General features: G+C 40.4%; 1 protein-coding gene across 1 annotated transcript; it reads right to left on the bottom strand.

The window, feature by feature from the left end:
- Nucleotides 1–780: 780 nt before the first annotated feature.
- Nucleotides 781–14,518, bottom strand: LOC108901578 (protocadherin-17). The gene is made up of 4 exons (XM_018703111.2): nucleotides 10,977–14,518; nucleotides 9,750–9,808; nucleotides 9,418–9,587; nucleotides 781–2,337 (listed from the first exon to the last, which is right to left on the bottom strand). The coding sequence occupies exons 1-4, from the start codon at nucleotides 13,443–13,445 to the stop codon at nucleotides 1,760–1,762; spliced, it is 3,276 nt and encodes a 1,091-aa protein (XP_018558627.1). The 5' UTR covers nucleotides 13,446–14,518; the 3' UTR covers nucleotides 781–1,759.
- Nucleotides 14,519–14,899: the final 381 nt, after the last annotated feature.

Below are 14,899 nucleotides of genomic sequence, written 5' to 3'. Positions count from 1 at the left end.
TGTCAAGCAGATGTAATGGATTTTGTCTGGGTTTCTAAATAGCATTACTCCAGTCACAGCAACATTTATGTCCCTATCTTCTGCTGGAATGAATAAGCAGCAGCATAACAGGTTATGTAGGGAAAGAAATGAGCCAGTGGATGGATTGCAAAGGTTTAGACAAATCTGAATACAGACCATGGCCTTTTGTCACTACAACTCTTTCTGTATTTGGTTCAGCAGTAAATGGTGCACAGTGTATGTACACAACAACTTTGGGAATGTTCTCTTGGAGATCTAACAAAGGAGACAACATGTTGTGAACTCAGTAAAATCACAAAAAATTTCTGATATTAACTACCAATGTTCCCTGACCTTGCAATCTTTTCTGTGAAGATGCTGTATTTCCACTTGTATAATTATCTCTTTTTTGTATTTACTTGTGATAACCTTTAATGCACTATTTGTTCAATCCTTTGCTGCTGCAATGACCCACTTTCCCCCACAGGGATCATTAAAATTTAATTTTATCTAATCAAAGAACCCATAGCAAAACATCTTCACTTGTAACTGCTAGTTGCAGCTGAATGTTAAGATTTTCATTTTTGTTAGATCCTTGTCTTGTCATTTGTCAAACACATTCATATTTAAATAAAGCTATAATCGCAAGTAGACGTTCACTGACAGCAGCTTGGGCAACTTTGAATTTGAGAGTAAGAGAGCAAAAACATGAGCAGGATTTCCACCTCTATATGTCTATATAAGCAATGAGCAGAGGAAGTAAACTCATCATATCTGGGTGCACTAACACACAGTGCCTGTTTTTATTAGAGTTTTGAAAAATAAATAGCTGTGTAAATGCTGATTATGATTTTCTTTTGAAGTTCCTTTAACTAGAATCTAGACCACTGCTAGATAACATGTGCTGGTATACAGTATACGACTGAAGTTGGCACCTTTGCAGAGTCAAGTAGCGAATTTTGTCATTTACACATGTTAAGCACCTCGTAGACGTATATGCGCGTCTTCCACATAAAAACACGACAGCTTCAGAAGTTGTTACCAGTCAAAAATAATTGCCTTCCATGCCCACAGTGTATAGAAATTTAATAAAATACACAACAAGTACAGTAGCCCACATTCACGTGTAAGCTCAGCTTATTTTCACATAAACTGCAGAGAGGACAACAATAAAATTACAAATACATTCTTAAAAAATTGTTTTTAGAGGAACCTCAAATGGTTTTATGAAAAGGGACATTCCCTGTTGCACCACCATTAACAGTTCATAAGACACTTCACTTTTGTATGTAACGTCACTGATATGTATTTCAGTTGCCTGTGATATTCAAAGAGATGTTCCTTATACACTAAATGGAGACAGAAAGCTTCACTGTACAAAAGCAGACGGGACTCAATAGCTTAACAGTAGCAATTTGTTCAATAGCCTCACAAAATTGGAGCTTGAAATGTGTAAAATACAGACATCTAAATTGACAGGTACAGTACACCATGAAAACACTTGAAGTCAGGTAAGCACTGATCCCCCCCCCCCACCCCAAAAACCTTCACAGCAGTCAAGGACACATATTTCACTGAAACACAACAAGTCACAAACTCAAAAAAACATACAAAGCAGATGGTTTTTGGTTATACAATGCGTGTCTGGACACCTCTGTGGGTCAAAAAGAAAAAAAAAAAAATTCACCTCTTGGTCATTAATCTGTGATATCATCATCACACCCCTGGCAGATGAGAGCGAGCAAGATCATCTGACCTGTCAGTTACCAGAATCCCGCGGGTCGAGAGCATAGTCTGACCCTCCATACTCCTGGCTGATGACAGAGCTGTGAATGAGACTGCTTGACAGGGACTTAGGCCTGAGCTCACAGCTCAGGTAGGAGGGCTCCTCCAATTCGGTGTGCAGTGGGGAGCACTGGCCATCTGGAGGGCCATAGGCACTGCTGTCTGAACCCCCCTCCCTCTCTTCTTTGGACTCTTGGTTGGCCAAGTCCAGGGGCATACTACTCTTGGTGGGACTACTAGACGCAGATGGACTCTCCTGTAGCGGTGGGCTTAGTGCACGCTGCGATTTTAAGTAAGGTTTGACATTGGCCACAAGGATTGTGCTGTCCCGCTGTTCCTTTCCAAACGTGCTGAGGGTTTTTCTGCTGCTGCAGTTGATGGTGCCATAAATCTCTGTCTCTACCATGGCATCCATTCCCACAGGGATGAAAAGGTTGGTGCGATTATCGGCGCTGTCTGCTTGGCTTCCTACCCGTAACTTTGGCATCCAGCATCTGTCAGAATGTCCCAGTGCACGACATTCATCGGTGCAGTGGACTGATTTGTCTTGCTCTGCAAAAACAGTTAAACATTTGTTATTGGACCCTGCTGGGGTAAGAATAAACAACCTAGAAGAATATGCAGATGACATTTTGAAGGATGAGCAACAACAATAAAACACAGTAAACAAACACAAATTCCAGTGCTATTCTTGAAATCCTACAACCAACTATGGTATCTTTTCTTGATATAAGTCATTTAGTATGCATAACCAGAATTTTTCTGAATAAAATAAGAATCAGCAGCCCGTTGCAACAAATAAACAAGATCTGGATTTAGTAATGTTGTTTGGATCTACTATTGTAGAAATAGAAATAGAAATTGCAGAAATCATTATGACATACATATAACATTATGATACATGCAAAAAAAAAAAAAGTTAATTTTGCTTTTGTCTTTGGGTAAGCGTAGCAAATGATTCAACCTATTCATGAAACATCCTTCCCTATGCAATTTTCAACAACACATGTAGGTGTTTCCTGGAAAACATCATCTGGTGCAGAGGAAGTGATATGTTTTGTTTTTTGTTTTTTTGCATGTGCATTTGCAGCAGCAGCAGTTTGGGTGGAATAAACAGAAAAACAACTGTGAAATTTGCATGAGCAGTGATATTTACCATTTCTGATCAGAAAGTAGTGACAAACTCTGTAGTTAGAATGTTGTTAGTTAGAATACTGTCAGGGCTCACTATTGACAATTTGTATATTTTTAACATTTTATTGGTTTTCATTTTGGATATTTAAAAATTGGGCAAAAATCAGTTAATCAAATCTGGAATAAAACATCCAAGTGAAACTGGATTTTCAAAACACCATTAGTAGCACAAACGCCCATTAGTTTGACCTGTAGTAATTTTTCTAATTACTTTGAGAGACTCTGGTGCATAATCAGCAGCTCATTTGCATTTCCTGCCCATTTTTCATTTCACTTCTTGTTAGTGGACGTATACTGTGACCTGTCCTTGCTGTAAGAGGACCTCAGTGATCAACAGTTTCTTCTTGCTGCAAAAAGTAAAACTACTTTTGGATGGTAGATGACTGATGGTAGTAGACTGTAGAGGTGTCTTTGTAAAGTGTCTTTGTAAAATAGTAGAAGATTATGCTTTTCCTTCATTTGTAACACATTAAAGCAAAATAGAAATTTGTTCAAGTATAAATTTAATCTTCCTGTTGTTCTGTTGATTGATCTAACTTTAAATGTGTTTTCTTTACTCTGATCACCATGGGGTTTTAATGACATCTCTTATGCAAGATATTCATGCAAATCCAAATAATGATCGCTGACTAGATCAGAATTTGGTTATTTATGGGTTTTGTCCATTGTGTTTCCTGTTATAAATGGCCCACTATAAGAAATGAATGAAAGAGCCTGTTAATACACACTGAGACAAATACACATACAGAAACAACACACACCACATCTGCAATATCTCTCCTTTCATGTAGATGTCTCTCCACAGAGGAAAATTATGACAAGTTTCACATCTAGTTACAGTCACACACTTCACATCCTTTCTCTCTGATAAATTAATCTAATCTTAATGGAAACCACAAATTCTCACCAAAACATTAAAACTTGTTTTTGAGCAATATAAGAGCAATATTTCATCCGATCACAACATAGCTTGATTCTACCCCGATCAGCTCTTGTGGCTTTGGTCTATAAATAAGGCTTCTCTATCTTGCTCACATGCCATTCTATGATATCAAAGGCTCTGAGCAAGTGACTAACTGTGGATGAGACACTTTATCTCATTTTGAAAACTGGCTCTGATGAGGATGAGAATATCAGCCTGGAACAAGAGGAAGCTCCACATGACAAGGCTCTCCCTAGAAGAGGTGGGGAGATCCTCTCTTTCAAAGGCAACAGCGCCTTCCCCATACACCAGCCTTGGCCACCTTGCTGGAGGATACGCAAACCCAAGGAGGAAGTTCAAACACACGTGAAAAAAAAATCATCTCTCTGTACCACAATCCCAAAGAGATGTGAAAAGCAGCACAATGAACCACACATACAATGCAAGCTCATTTGCAAACTGCGTGCCACCACTATCACATACTGCTGCTCAAGTCCATGAACACCTACACAAATACACCCACACATGCACTTGCAGCCATAGGACAAAATGGAACTGTTAATTATGCTATGACAGGACAGAGCTTTAACAAATTGGATGAAGCTGTTAATTTTAGACTAGAACTTTTAGAGAATTGGTAAAGAATACTTGCACTGATAATGTTATGGTAAAAGTCATATTCACATTTACCTCTATTTTTTACAGCTATTATGGCTTGAATAATTAAATGTCTCAGTACTTCTGAAATTAACAATTAAAGATTTTAAAAACAAGAAATCATGGAATCTTGTTGATGAACTAAATTAAAATGTTATGACCCATCCAGCTGCCAAACACACTTGTGATGTTCTTTCTGCAATGGAAATTAAACATTGTTTGGAATGTTCATCCCAACTTTGTTACGCAGGCTCCCACAAATGTTTTGCATCTGTAGGCTGCTTTGCTTTCACTTTCTGTCCAATTCATCCCAAACCAGCTCCAGGGGGTTTAAGTGTGGAGCTTAATGTTTTGGGCCATTATCTTGCTGTGGGATGAACCCCTGACCAACCAGTCTGTGTTTCTTTTTCTCACCATTCTGATTGCAATATAAGGTACTGTTTTCTGCAGTACAGTATTGTCCTGATAATGCATCAGAGGATGTAGAGGAACGGTTTGTTCTAACACTGCCGTTGTAGAGGGTTTGTAAGTAATCAACAAAAGTTAAGGCAACAATAGGAATTTTTCGCAACTTAACTTTTAAGGCTTCATTTATTTTCATTGCTGCAAGCTGTAAGTTAACCAATTACTTAATCCTTGAAAAAGGTCTGTTTTCTATGAAAAATTATACGAAACATTACACAATCATTTACATGATTATTTCTTTTTTAATTTTTTTCTTTTTGTACCAGGTAAGGTTTTTCTCTGGACTTGAACTGCTTACATTTCAATACAAATATACAATAAAATTAGAGTGTTAACATTTTGTGTATATTCTTACCAACAGTGTGTATATATAAGCTGCAAACAGATGTTTGCCTGACAATGACCTCATGGATCAAAATGTTTCATCAAAACATTTTTTGGGGAGCATTCAAATTTCATCATGTGGGAAACCCTCCTTTTTCCTTTGTATTGCTATGTTTTTTGTTCTGCAGCTGTACCCAGCTGGATGAGCACACTATCCACCTCATTTGCTTTACATAAACAATGTTCACATGAAAAAAAGTTTGTCTCAATTGAATCAAATCATTCAGTTTCACCAGAAACACAGCCAGCGCTAATTTTATGGAATCATTTTTAACGTTGGAAGAGTGCTTCTTTGTATCCTGTTTGAAAACAATGAAAATTGACTATAGTTTGTTTTTTTTCTCAGCTAGAAATTGTGATGTTGGTTGGATGTTGGTATTTATTGTTGTAGCCATGTTTTTATGTTTTTTGCTTAGGTCTCTCTTGAAAAATAATTTTTAATCTCAATGAAACATTTATCTGGGTAAATAAAAGAAAATGAAATGAAATAAATCATCAGGATGTCCCATGTAATTTACATGAAGATGGTTTAAGGGTTTAAAACAGAGTAAGATCACAACAATTATCAATTTCATCTGTTGTGCTTTTTAAAAATATTTATCTGATGATGAGGTGCTGGCTAACAAACGGGGAAGCATGGTGACTGTAATTAATATTACAAATAAAAGTTTTTTTAACTGATTGGCTTCACATGAGTATAAAGTTAGTGGTGCTCCAAACTGTATAATATTCTACAGCCACTTACTCTTTTCAGGCTGCATTCTTTGATTTCTTCCTGTCATGTTACTTATTAGGTGAACTTGCATGGTTACATTCTTTGCATAAACCATTCTAATGTTATCTTTGTCAAGACTAAGATCAAGAGAAAATATTAATTTGAGTTCAAAATGCATTCTACATCAAAAGGGAGAAATAAACGATGGCTTTCATTTGGCAAAACCGCAACACAGGTTCTGCATGTTATAAGTGCTACACTTTGAAGGATCTACGCTCCAGATTACAGTTTGTGCCCCGTGTGTGTGTGTCTTCTTCTGGCGCCATGAAGAAAAGTATTTTTTAGGCACAAATACATAAGGCCAGAACAATGAGCATGAGTGGGGAGAAGCTGGGAGATGCTGAATTCATTTCCATGCTACCTATCACCACTGCAGAGGAGCTAGCAGATGATGCTGATGCAAAGGGATGTATGTGCTTAAAAGGTTCAGCAACAACAGAGGAAGGTATTTTTGTTGTTTGTGTCACTGTGTCTCGCTATAGAACCAGAAGTAATTGAGTGATTGTGTCATAATGCGATGACACTTTAAGTCCCGCTGTTTAGCATTCATTAGCAGCATGTTAACATTGAATAAATAGTTGAAAGTGCACTATAATATAGTCATAAGCAGGTAAGGACATATGTAAGTGTGCTTATTAATATGTAGCCTCTATCAACAACTCTATCTCCTCCTATAAAGATTCAAATTTTTTTATATTATTACAAATGTGTTTTATTATGTTGTCATTTTCTCTTAATATATTAGCCTCTACTTATGGGTGCCCGCAAGAGCAACAAGATTAATAAACCTTCATATCTACTTACAACTACATTATAGTTTGTGAGAATCCATTAATGAAATATTTACATATTGCTTATGAATGCTTATAGGGGGACTTCAAGTGAAGCATTGCCATTGGTGCTCTCAAGGGATAAAGATTTGTATACTTTTCCTGTTGTAGTCGCACCTTCATGATCACACGTAATAGTTTTTTTAGTACATGATGTATAAACAAGCTATTAACTGCAATTTAGAAAAAGAAATATTTCACAGTACTGTCAGTAAATTTATAATCTGCTGTATTTTATTTATAACAGAAATACTGAAGGAAGAGGATGAGGAAGTAAGGATGCTTTCATCTATTGTGCCTGCCACTGGCTTTCCATTTCCATTTTCCACTTCATCACTGAATAAAGATTTGTTAAATAATAGCTCTAAAATGACTTGTACAATGGCTTTATATAGTCTACTGCATTTACATAGCCACATATCAGAATCATGACAAAGTGACAAAGTGGCTGTGATCTTATGGGCAACTGTGAATGGAACAGTAATGTGCTCAAAAACAAAGAAACTGCCTGCCCATTATAAATAGAATCAGAGAAAGCCTAGCAACATACCCACTGTGCATCTGGTGTCTCTGAGAGTGAATAAATATTCAGAGTGCATGATAGTGGAAGCTGCACAGGTGCATATATTACCTGTATCAAAGCAGCCAGGAGACTAGAGGGATGGTAAAGGTAAAGACATAAAAGCAATAGTACTTAACCCACAAGCTTTTGTGTTGGTGCATTTGGAACTAAAATTCTGTGGTGTCTCCATTTTGGATAATAGCTCTATCTTGTCAAAATCTGCAAAACAGTGGCTTTGTTGTTCAATAAATGTACCTGTATATGTGTGTGTGTGTGTGTGTGCAGGAGGCAGAAGGAGTGCGTGGGTTGGAGGGTGATGCTTTTGTGTGATCAGGTCTAAGGTATAATGCATAATGTAGATCTTCCATCTTGTAGTCAGCAGACAGTGACACCATTTAATGTTCAACTGACCAACCCCACAAGAGAGAGCACCATTTAGTTTAACCATTAGTTTTGCGTTTTACCTAAAATTCTCACATGCAGGAAAAGCACTAGCAAAACCTATTAATATTATAAGCAATACCTCACATTTCTCTTATCTTACAAATGCAGGTCTATAAATTAACTGACATTCTTGTCAAGCAAGCGTCAGCGCTGCACATGTAAATATTCAGTCTCGCATGTACAAAACATCTCTTTCAATATCTCTGCATATGATTGGCCTTAGAACTTGGGCTGAATCAGATTCAGAAATGTGCTGCAAAAAATTGTGATTGAATTTACACCTCCCACAGAGTCAAGTTTGGTCTGCCATAATTCCTCGCAGCACACTCACTCACTCACTCACACATACACACACAACTACACCCTCACTCATACACAAAAGTGAGATAGATAGAGAGAGATTCACACATCCCTCTGGCAGCCACAAGAGTGTTTCCATCTCTGCCCTCCTGAGCAAGCCACAAACAAACAGTTCATAGCAATGTAAATGGTGTGGAAAGTACTGCATGGGGACCTGATGACCAGAACCATTCTCTTCCAAGGCTCACACAAGGAAATGAGAAACATCACCACTTCACTCAAGTCCCCCATTATCTTTTATCTTACCACAGAGAGTTGCTCTCATATTCTCAGTTTATATCCACAATAGCTAAATATATCAGTCCCTATCAGGTCAGCCAGGTTGCAATAGATTGACAATCATCTATGATTACATGTCTAGCAGTGTGGATCGTTTTAGATTTGTGAAATAAAATTTAACATTTCTATTTTCAGTTGTAAAGTAAAGCTCCTTTCAAAATAGTGTAACCATGGCAAAACTGATAATAACTGAGAAAATCTTCCCATGCAAAAGGTGGAAACACTCTGTCATGTTGCACCAGAAATACCTGTCATTTTGCACTGCAAGTGTCTATCATGCTTTTCTTGTCTCTGTCGTGTTATTCAAGACATGCATGCGGCGAAGCTGTGTTCAAATAATGACATGATCAAAAAAGATACAGACGGAGGTACACTTTGCCATGCATATGAGTTTGTTTGATGGCTAAATCAAACAGAAGATGTTTGAACATTCTACCTTCAGCCAATGGACTCTTTTATCCTTTTTAAAGTACCATCTACCTTCCACTCTGGTGCCTTCGTGTCATCTTTGCAACACAGCTCAGGCTGTCTGCAAAGTAAAGTGGTACAAAGTAACACTACCTGCATCTAATAACAGCCTCAATTTACCTCTTCCATGTTAAATATTACTCTGTGTTAGCTGCACCCTGATGCTGGCGGACCTCCACTTAAACACCAGTGAGCTGCGTGCATGTTCCCAGTGCATAAAGTATAAACAATGTCTGGGACAAGAGTCAGTTAGGCATCTTCAAGATGTCAGGAAGAGAGTGCGTCCACTCACCCTGCTCAAAAGGCTGGCCATTAACTGCTGGTGCTTTCATCTTGAGGGCCTCCCTGGCAGACGTGTCGCAGTGTGAGCCTTTATTAGTATCCTGGTCACTATCAGCTTGGTCACTATCACCATGGCCACTGTCTCGGAGGCTTGCTCGTTCTGCATCCTTAAATGTTGAGCTGCAGCAGAATAGAAGGAAGGGGGAGGTGGTGAAGGGGGAAACATAACTTGCCATTACCTCTGCATGAGCGTTTATATTTGATAGCCATAGTCAGCTGGCTTGATACAAAGATGAAGAAGCTAAATGCACTGGTCAGGAAGTCTTTGGATAGACCTCTTACCTTTGAACAAATGGTTGCCTGCTGCCAGCATAATTGGACTCTGAGGGGAAATTTTCCGTCTAGAAAGGGAAAAAAAGATATTTTGAATTGCCTGTGTTGAAAATTTTATGCAATTTTCAACAACAGCCTGACTAGTATGATGTTCAGACAGGAAAAGAAATATTCTTGGTAAACCAATGTCTGGTTCTCAGGTTCTTGTATTTTTTTTTATTATGGCACCTGAAAGATGTCAATAAAAGCCACAGAGCACCTGCCAGTGATGACGGCATGATAAGAGCACATCTCCATTGTGACCATATGTGCCTCCTTGGCAAGGCAAAGGAGTAAAGCATTAACCACTGTCATCAGCATCCTTTTCCCCCTATCTTGAGAATAATGTGTTTGTGTTGATCACACCCACATACCCTAGTGACTGGTGACAGTGCCAGGCCTTGTCATCTGTGTTATCATCTCCAAATGAGACTGTCTGTGAGACTGTCCTAGATATTTACATCATTTACAACAGATAATTCTGGTGCGCTAAACAGCACTACAAGCCCATGCTGTCAAATTAGCATGTTAGCTGGCTTGTGTATTCAACCCTGCCATCTCTACAAGGCAAGGCTGGACCCTATTAATGGCCTTATCGTGCCAACTTTGGATGCGGATGGGTGGATCTGGCCCATATTTGTGGGGAGCGAAAAATGCAATTGTAAGGTTATGCTGTGTGCATCTAGCTGTCTGGTGCACATTGGTTCAGTAATGTGATCGGACAAGCTGCTCAAACACCTGTCCAATCCCACATTTCAGGCAAGGTTTTGTTTTCACTCTATAGCAGTGGATCTGGCAGGGTCACAGCAGCCTTGTTCAAGACTCACACTGTTTGCATGTCTAACTGAGAGGAGTTTCTGATTATGCAGACCACCTGTACCATTTTGCAAGAGAAGGCTTAGAATGGAGCAGTTTTAAAATGATTTTGATTCCTTAAAAAAAAGCTCTCTTTAGTGAAATGCCATTTACAACACATGAATACATTCTGACAACAAGTTGCCATATCATGTATACAGAGAATTTTTTCATACTGTCATAACAGTGAAAGAAAATGGTAATAATGATGTCTTCACAGTGACAGAGTTTCTCTTTCTCAGTCCATTACTTTTCTTTTGTCAGATTTGTATGGTAAAGCAGAGAGTGCAGATAAGAGAGAATAAAGGGCAGATAAAGAATACAGTGCAGCAACCTCCTTACCTGTATCACTGACATCCTATTCGCTGGAGTGTCTGTGCTAAGCCCGGCAAAGCTGGAATGGCAACCTGCCCTGGGGACTGTCAGGCTGTTTGGGGTGGTTTTCAGGTACATGACTTCTGACCTGGGCAGCGTGAGTGGCAGAGGGCTCTGGTAGTCAAAACATATTGGTGAAGTGATGAGAGAGGGGCTGCTCACCACGTTCATCCGGCTCGCAGAATCTCTCTCCTCCATCTCACTCTGCACCAGCATGATGTCACTCTTGTTGATCCTTTTCTTTTTGCCCTTCCCCACTGGAGGATTGGAGTACTCAGTCATGCGGCAGTTATAATTCCCAGTCTCCTTATCTTGATGCTTGGACTTGACAGCAATGGCGGTCATGACTGCTAAGAGCATGACAGAGATAATGCAGAGGGTAACTATGAGGGGCAGGGATACATCCCAGTGCTGCTGTTCCCCGCTCGCGCTGGAACCCCCTCCTGGTGCCGTCTCTGTGTTCGCCTTAATGATCAGCTTAGCCACAGCAGATAAGGGGGGCTTGCCATGGTCAGTTACCTTCACCACCAGCTCAACTACTGGAGCGACCTCTTCCCAAAGAGCATGGGCCGTTCTGACCTCTCCTCCCACCGGATCCATCTCAAACAGGTTGTCGTCATTTCCCTCTGTGATCTCGTAGGTCAAATGACCACTTTCACCATGGTCATGGTCCACCGCTTTCACTGTAGCCACGATGTATCCAATACCCACATTTCTAGGCACTGGGATTTCAGCTGTATCATTCTGCAGAAGTGGTAAAATAATAACTGGAAGATTGTCGTTGACGTCAAGGACATTGACCCTGACTGTAGAAGTGCTTTCCATGTGAGGAGATCCGCCATCTTTAGCCTGAACTTTGAACTCAAAGGATTTTGTTTGCTCATAATTGAAAGACCGTGAGGCATATATGGCTCCATTGGTGGGATTTACAGACACATAGGTGTACACTGAAACATCTCCTATATGTGATGGCAGAATGGAGTACAACACTGTTCCATTGCGACCTACATCTGGGTCGTGGGCCAGGACGGAGCCCAAATACTCCCCTGGGATGTTGTTCTCAGGCACCTGTAGCACATACATAGTCTTTGTAAAGCGTGGTGCATTGTCATTTTCATCCAAAATTTTCACAGTAAACGACTTAGTGTAGTTCAAAGACGGGATCCCATTGTCTCTCGCCACTATTGTTACATTGTATTCATCTTTCATTTCCCTGTCCAGAGGTCTGTCCGTGAGCAGTGTGTAAAAATTATCATTGTTCTCCTGCAGTCTGAAGGGTACATTTCCCAGCACCCGGCACTGAAGTTGACCGTTTCGGCCAGAATCTTTATCTGTCACTCTGACCAGCGCTATGACAGATTCTGGAGGTGCTGCCTCACTGATGGCTCCCTGCCGGACAGAAACAAAACTTATTATTGGCGAGTTGTCATTTTTGTCAAGCACTCTGACAGTAATTTTACAATGGCCTGGTATTGGGTTGGGCCCCAGATCCTTAGCCTGTACGTCAAACTCTATGATTGGATTCTCTTCATAGTCAATTTCCCCCTGGACTTTGATGATGCCAGTATTGGGGTCAATGGAGAACAAATCTTGGATTCTCTCAGATGCATATCCAGTAAAGGAATACACCACCTGCCCGTTGTTTCCCTCATCTTGGTCAGTGGCATTCAAATCTATAAGTACTTTTCCAGGAGGTGAATTCTCTGGAATCTCTATCACATAGGAGGATTTTTCAAAAACAGGGCTATTGTCATTGGAATCAGTCACTCTAACGTTGATTTGCATGGAGCCCGATCTTGGATACTCCCCACCGTCTATTGCTGTGAGGAGAAGGGTGTGATGACTCTGATCCTCCCTATCCAGAGGTCTCTGAACCACCAGCTCCGGATATATAGTCCCATCACCTCTGACTTTTAAATCCAAAGAAAAGGTATTGTAATCATCTCTTGTGACCTGATAGGTCTTTATCCCATTTTCCCCAGAATCTGAGTCATGTGCAATAGTCAGAGGGAAGCGTGTACCAGCAGCTGCGTTCTCTGAAATATCAATATTAACGTGATCTGAAGGAAAACTGGGCGAGTTGTCATTTATGTCCTGTATATCAATCTTGATCATACATATTTCCTTGTCGTTGGCAAACACCTCCATAGAGAGCTGACACTTTGGGTTGCGCCTGCATAACGTCTCTCTGTCAATCCTTTGTTTGGTAAAGATTAGTCCACTCTCCGGGTCAACGTCCACTAGATGTGGTGCAGAATTCTCCAGTACTCTGAAGTTAGATTTTTTCCCTCTCTCCATGGTCCCATATCCAGCATCTTTTGCTATATTACCTATAACAGTGCCAGGTCCTTGCTCCTCCGGAACAGAATAATTGAGATTTTTCAATGTCAGGGCTTTAACCCACAGCAGAAGGAAAATGGGTACAGAGAGACGCATCCCTTCAACTCGATATGCGGTAGTGGCAGACAGAAAAAAAAATCCTCGTTGACTTTCAACCTGTTGATTACGGCAAACCTAGAGGACTAAACCCAAACCAGGCATGTGGTTGACGCCGATCTCACACTAATTGGGTGTTAAATCGATTTGTGAATCGTTATCTCCTTACAATCGCTATTTTAACCTCTTTCACATGCCGTTTAGCTATGATGAACTCTTTCTGTAAACAAAGATGACCGCCCGACGACACATAATGCATGAATTAAAGATCAAATTCAACATAGTGTACGAGAAATGCTTTGTTTTTTCCTCATGGGGGGACTTAATGAATAATCGATGACTATAAAGTATTAATATTCCCTACTGCATCCAAGGTTAAAGCGTTTGAATCTCTGTGGTGAAGGTTAGACCGTGGCTCACAAAAGCGCATTGCCCTCATGCGACATCTACACCTAGGCTACAGCAAATACTGACATGCCCGTTCAAAATGCAGCATTGCCCGATGTTACCATTCACAATGCATTTACTTTTTTTCCTGTGCGGCACACTGTTGCATATGGGCTCTGCTCGCGAAGCATATAGAGCCTGCCCCCGCCACAAAGTAGAATAAAAGCAGGATACAGTGCTGTTACTCCTGTCCAACCTTTTGTGTTCCCGTCATTCAAGAGCATCTATGGCACGGCTGCGACTTTTGCCCGATGATTGTCCTATAATCAGTCCAGTAATCCCATAATCCAGTCCAATTGGACCCAGTGCTCTTGCATCCTTCATTCGGACAATGCTCATCTGCACTGCCCCCGCGAACGTTGCCAGAAAAAACGCGAAAAAGGGGTGCTGGAAGATTTCAGATAATCAAAATTAATCGCTTTTTCCCTGCGCTCAGTTCTCTCCGCGTCAACTGTTGAAACCTGCTCCCTCCACTGTGAGATCTGACCGGAATCCCTTCGACGCCTTTATAACAGACTCCAGTGTAATTCTTGGTGCATTTAACATAGTTTCTGATCGTCTTCCAGCAAATGAGTGAACAGTGACAGATCTTGCCTTGGGGGGGTTTCTCCAATAGGTCTGGCAAGATCGTATGAAGAAGGGCTGTTCTAGTGCTACGTGATTCATTTACTGATGTGCGCGCACAGAGCAGCAGCATCAGAGAGGGGGGAACGTGCTGGAGGATGTTGCTCCTAATACATGTGGATGGGAACCAGGGATTATGAATAGATCGATGAAATGTGTTTGGCCGGGATGTAGTAAAAAGCAGTGAGGACTTGACAAGTGGTCATTCCAGGGAGACGTGGATCAGAGGCGAAATGCGGTGTGAAAAATGTAACATTAAGGCAGACAAAATGTTTAAAGAATAACTGGGTAGCTCCTCCTCAGAGTACTATGCTCTCAGTTTCAATAGAGCTCTTTGGGTATTCAGAACTAAAGATTCTTATCAATAATGAAAACAACACCAC

This window comes from Lates calcarifer, linkage group LG1 (assembly GCF_001640805.2).
Source record: "Lates calcarifer isolate ASB-BC8 linkage group LG1, TLL_Latcal_v3, whole genome shotgun sequence".
Lineage (NCBI taxonomy): Eukaryota > Metazoa > Chordata > Actinopteri > Centropomidae > Lates > Lates calcarifer.
This window is presented reverse-complemented; position numbering and strand designations above follow the sequence as displayed.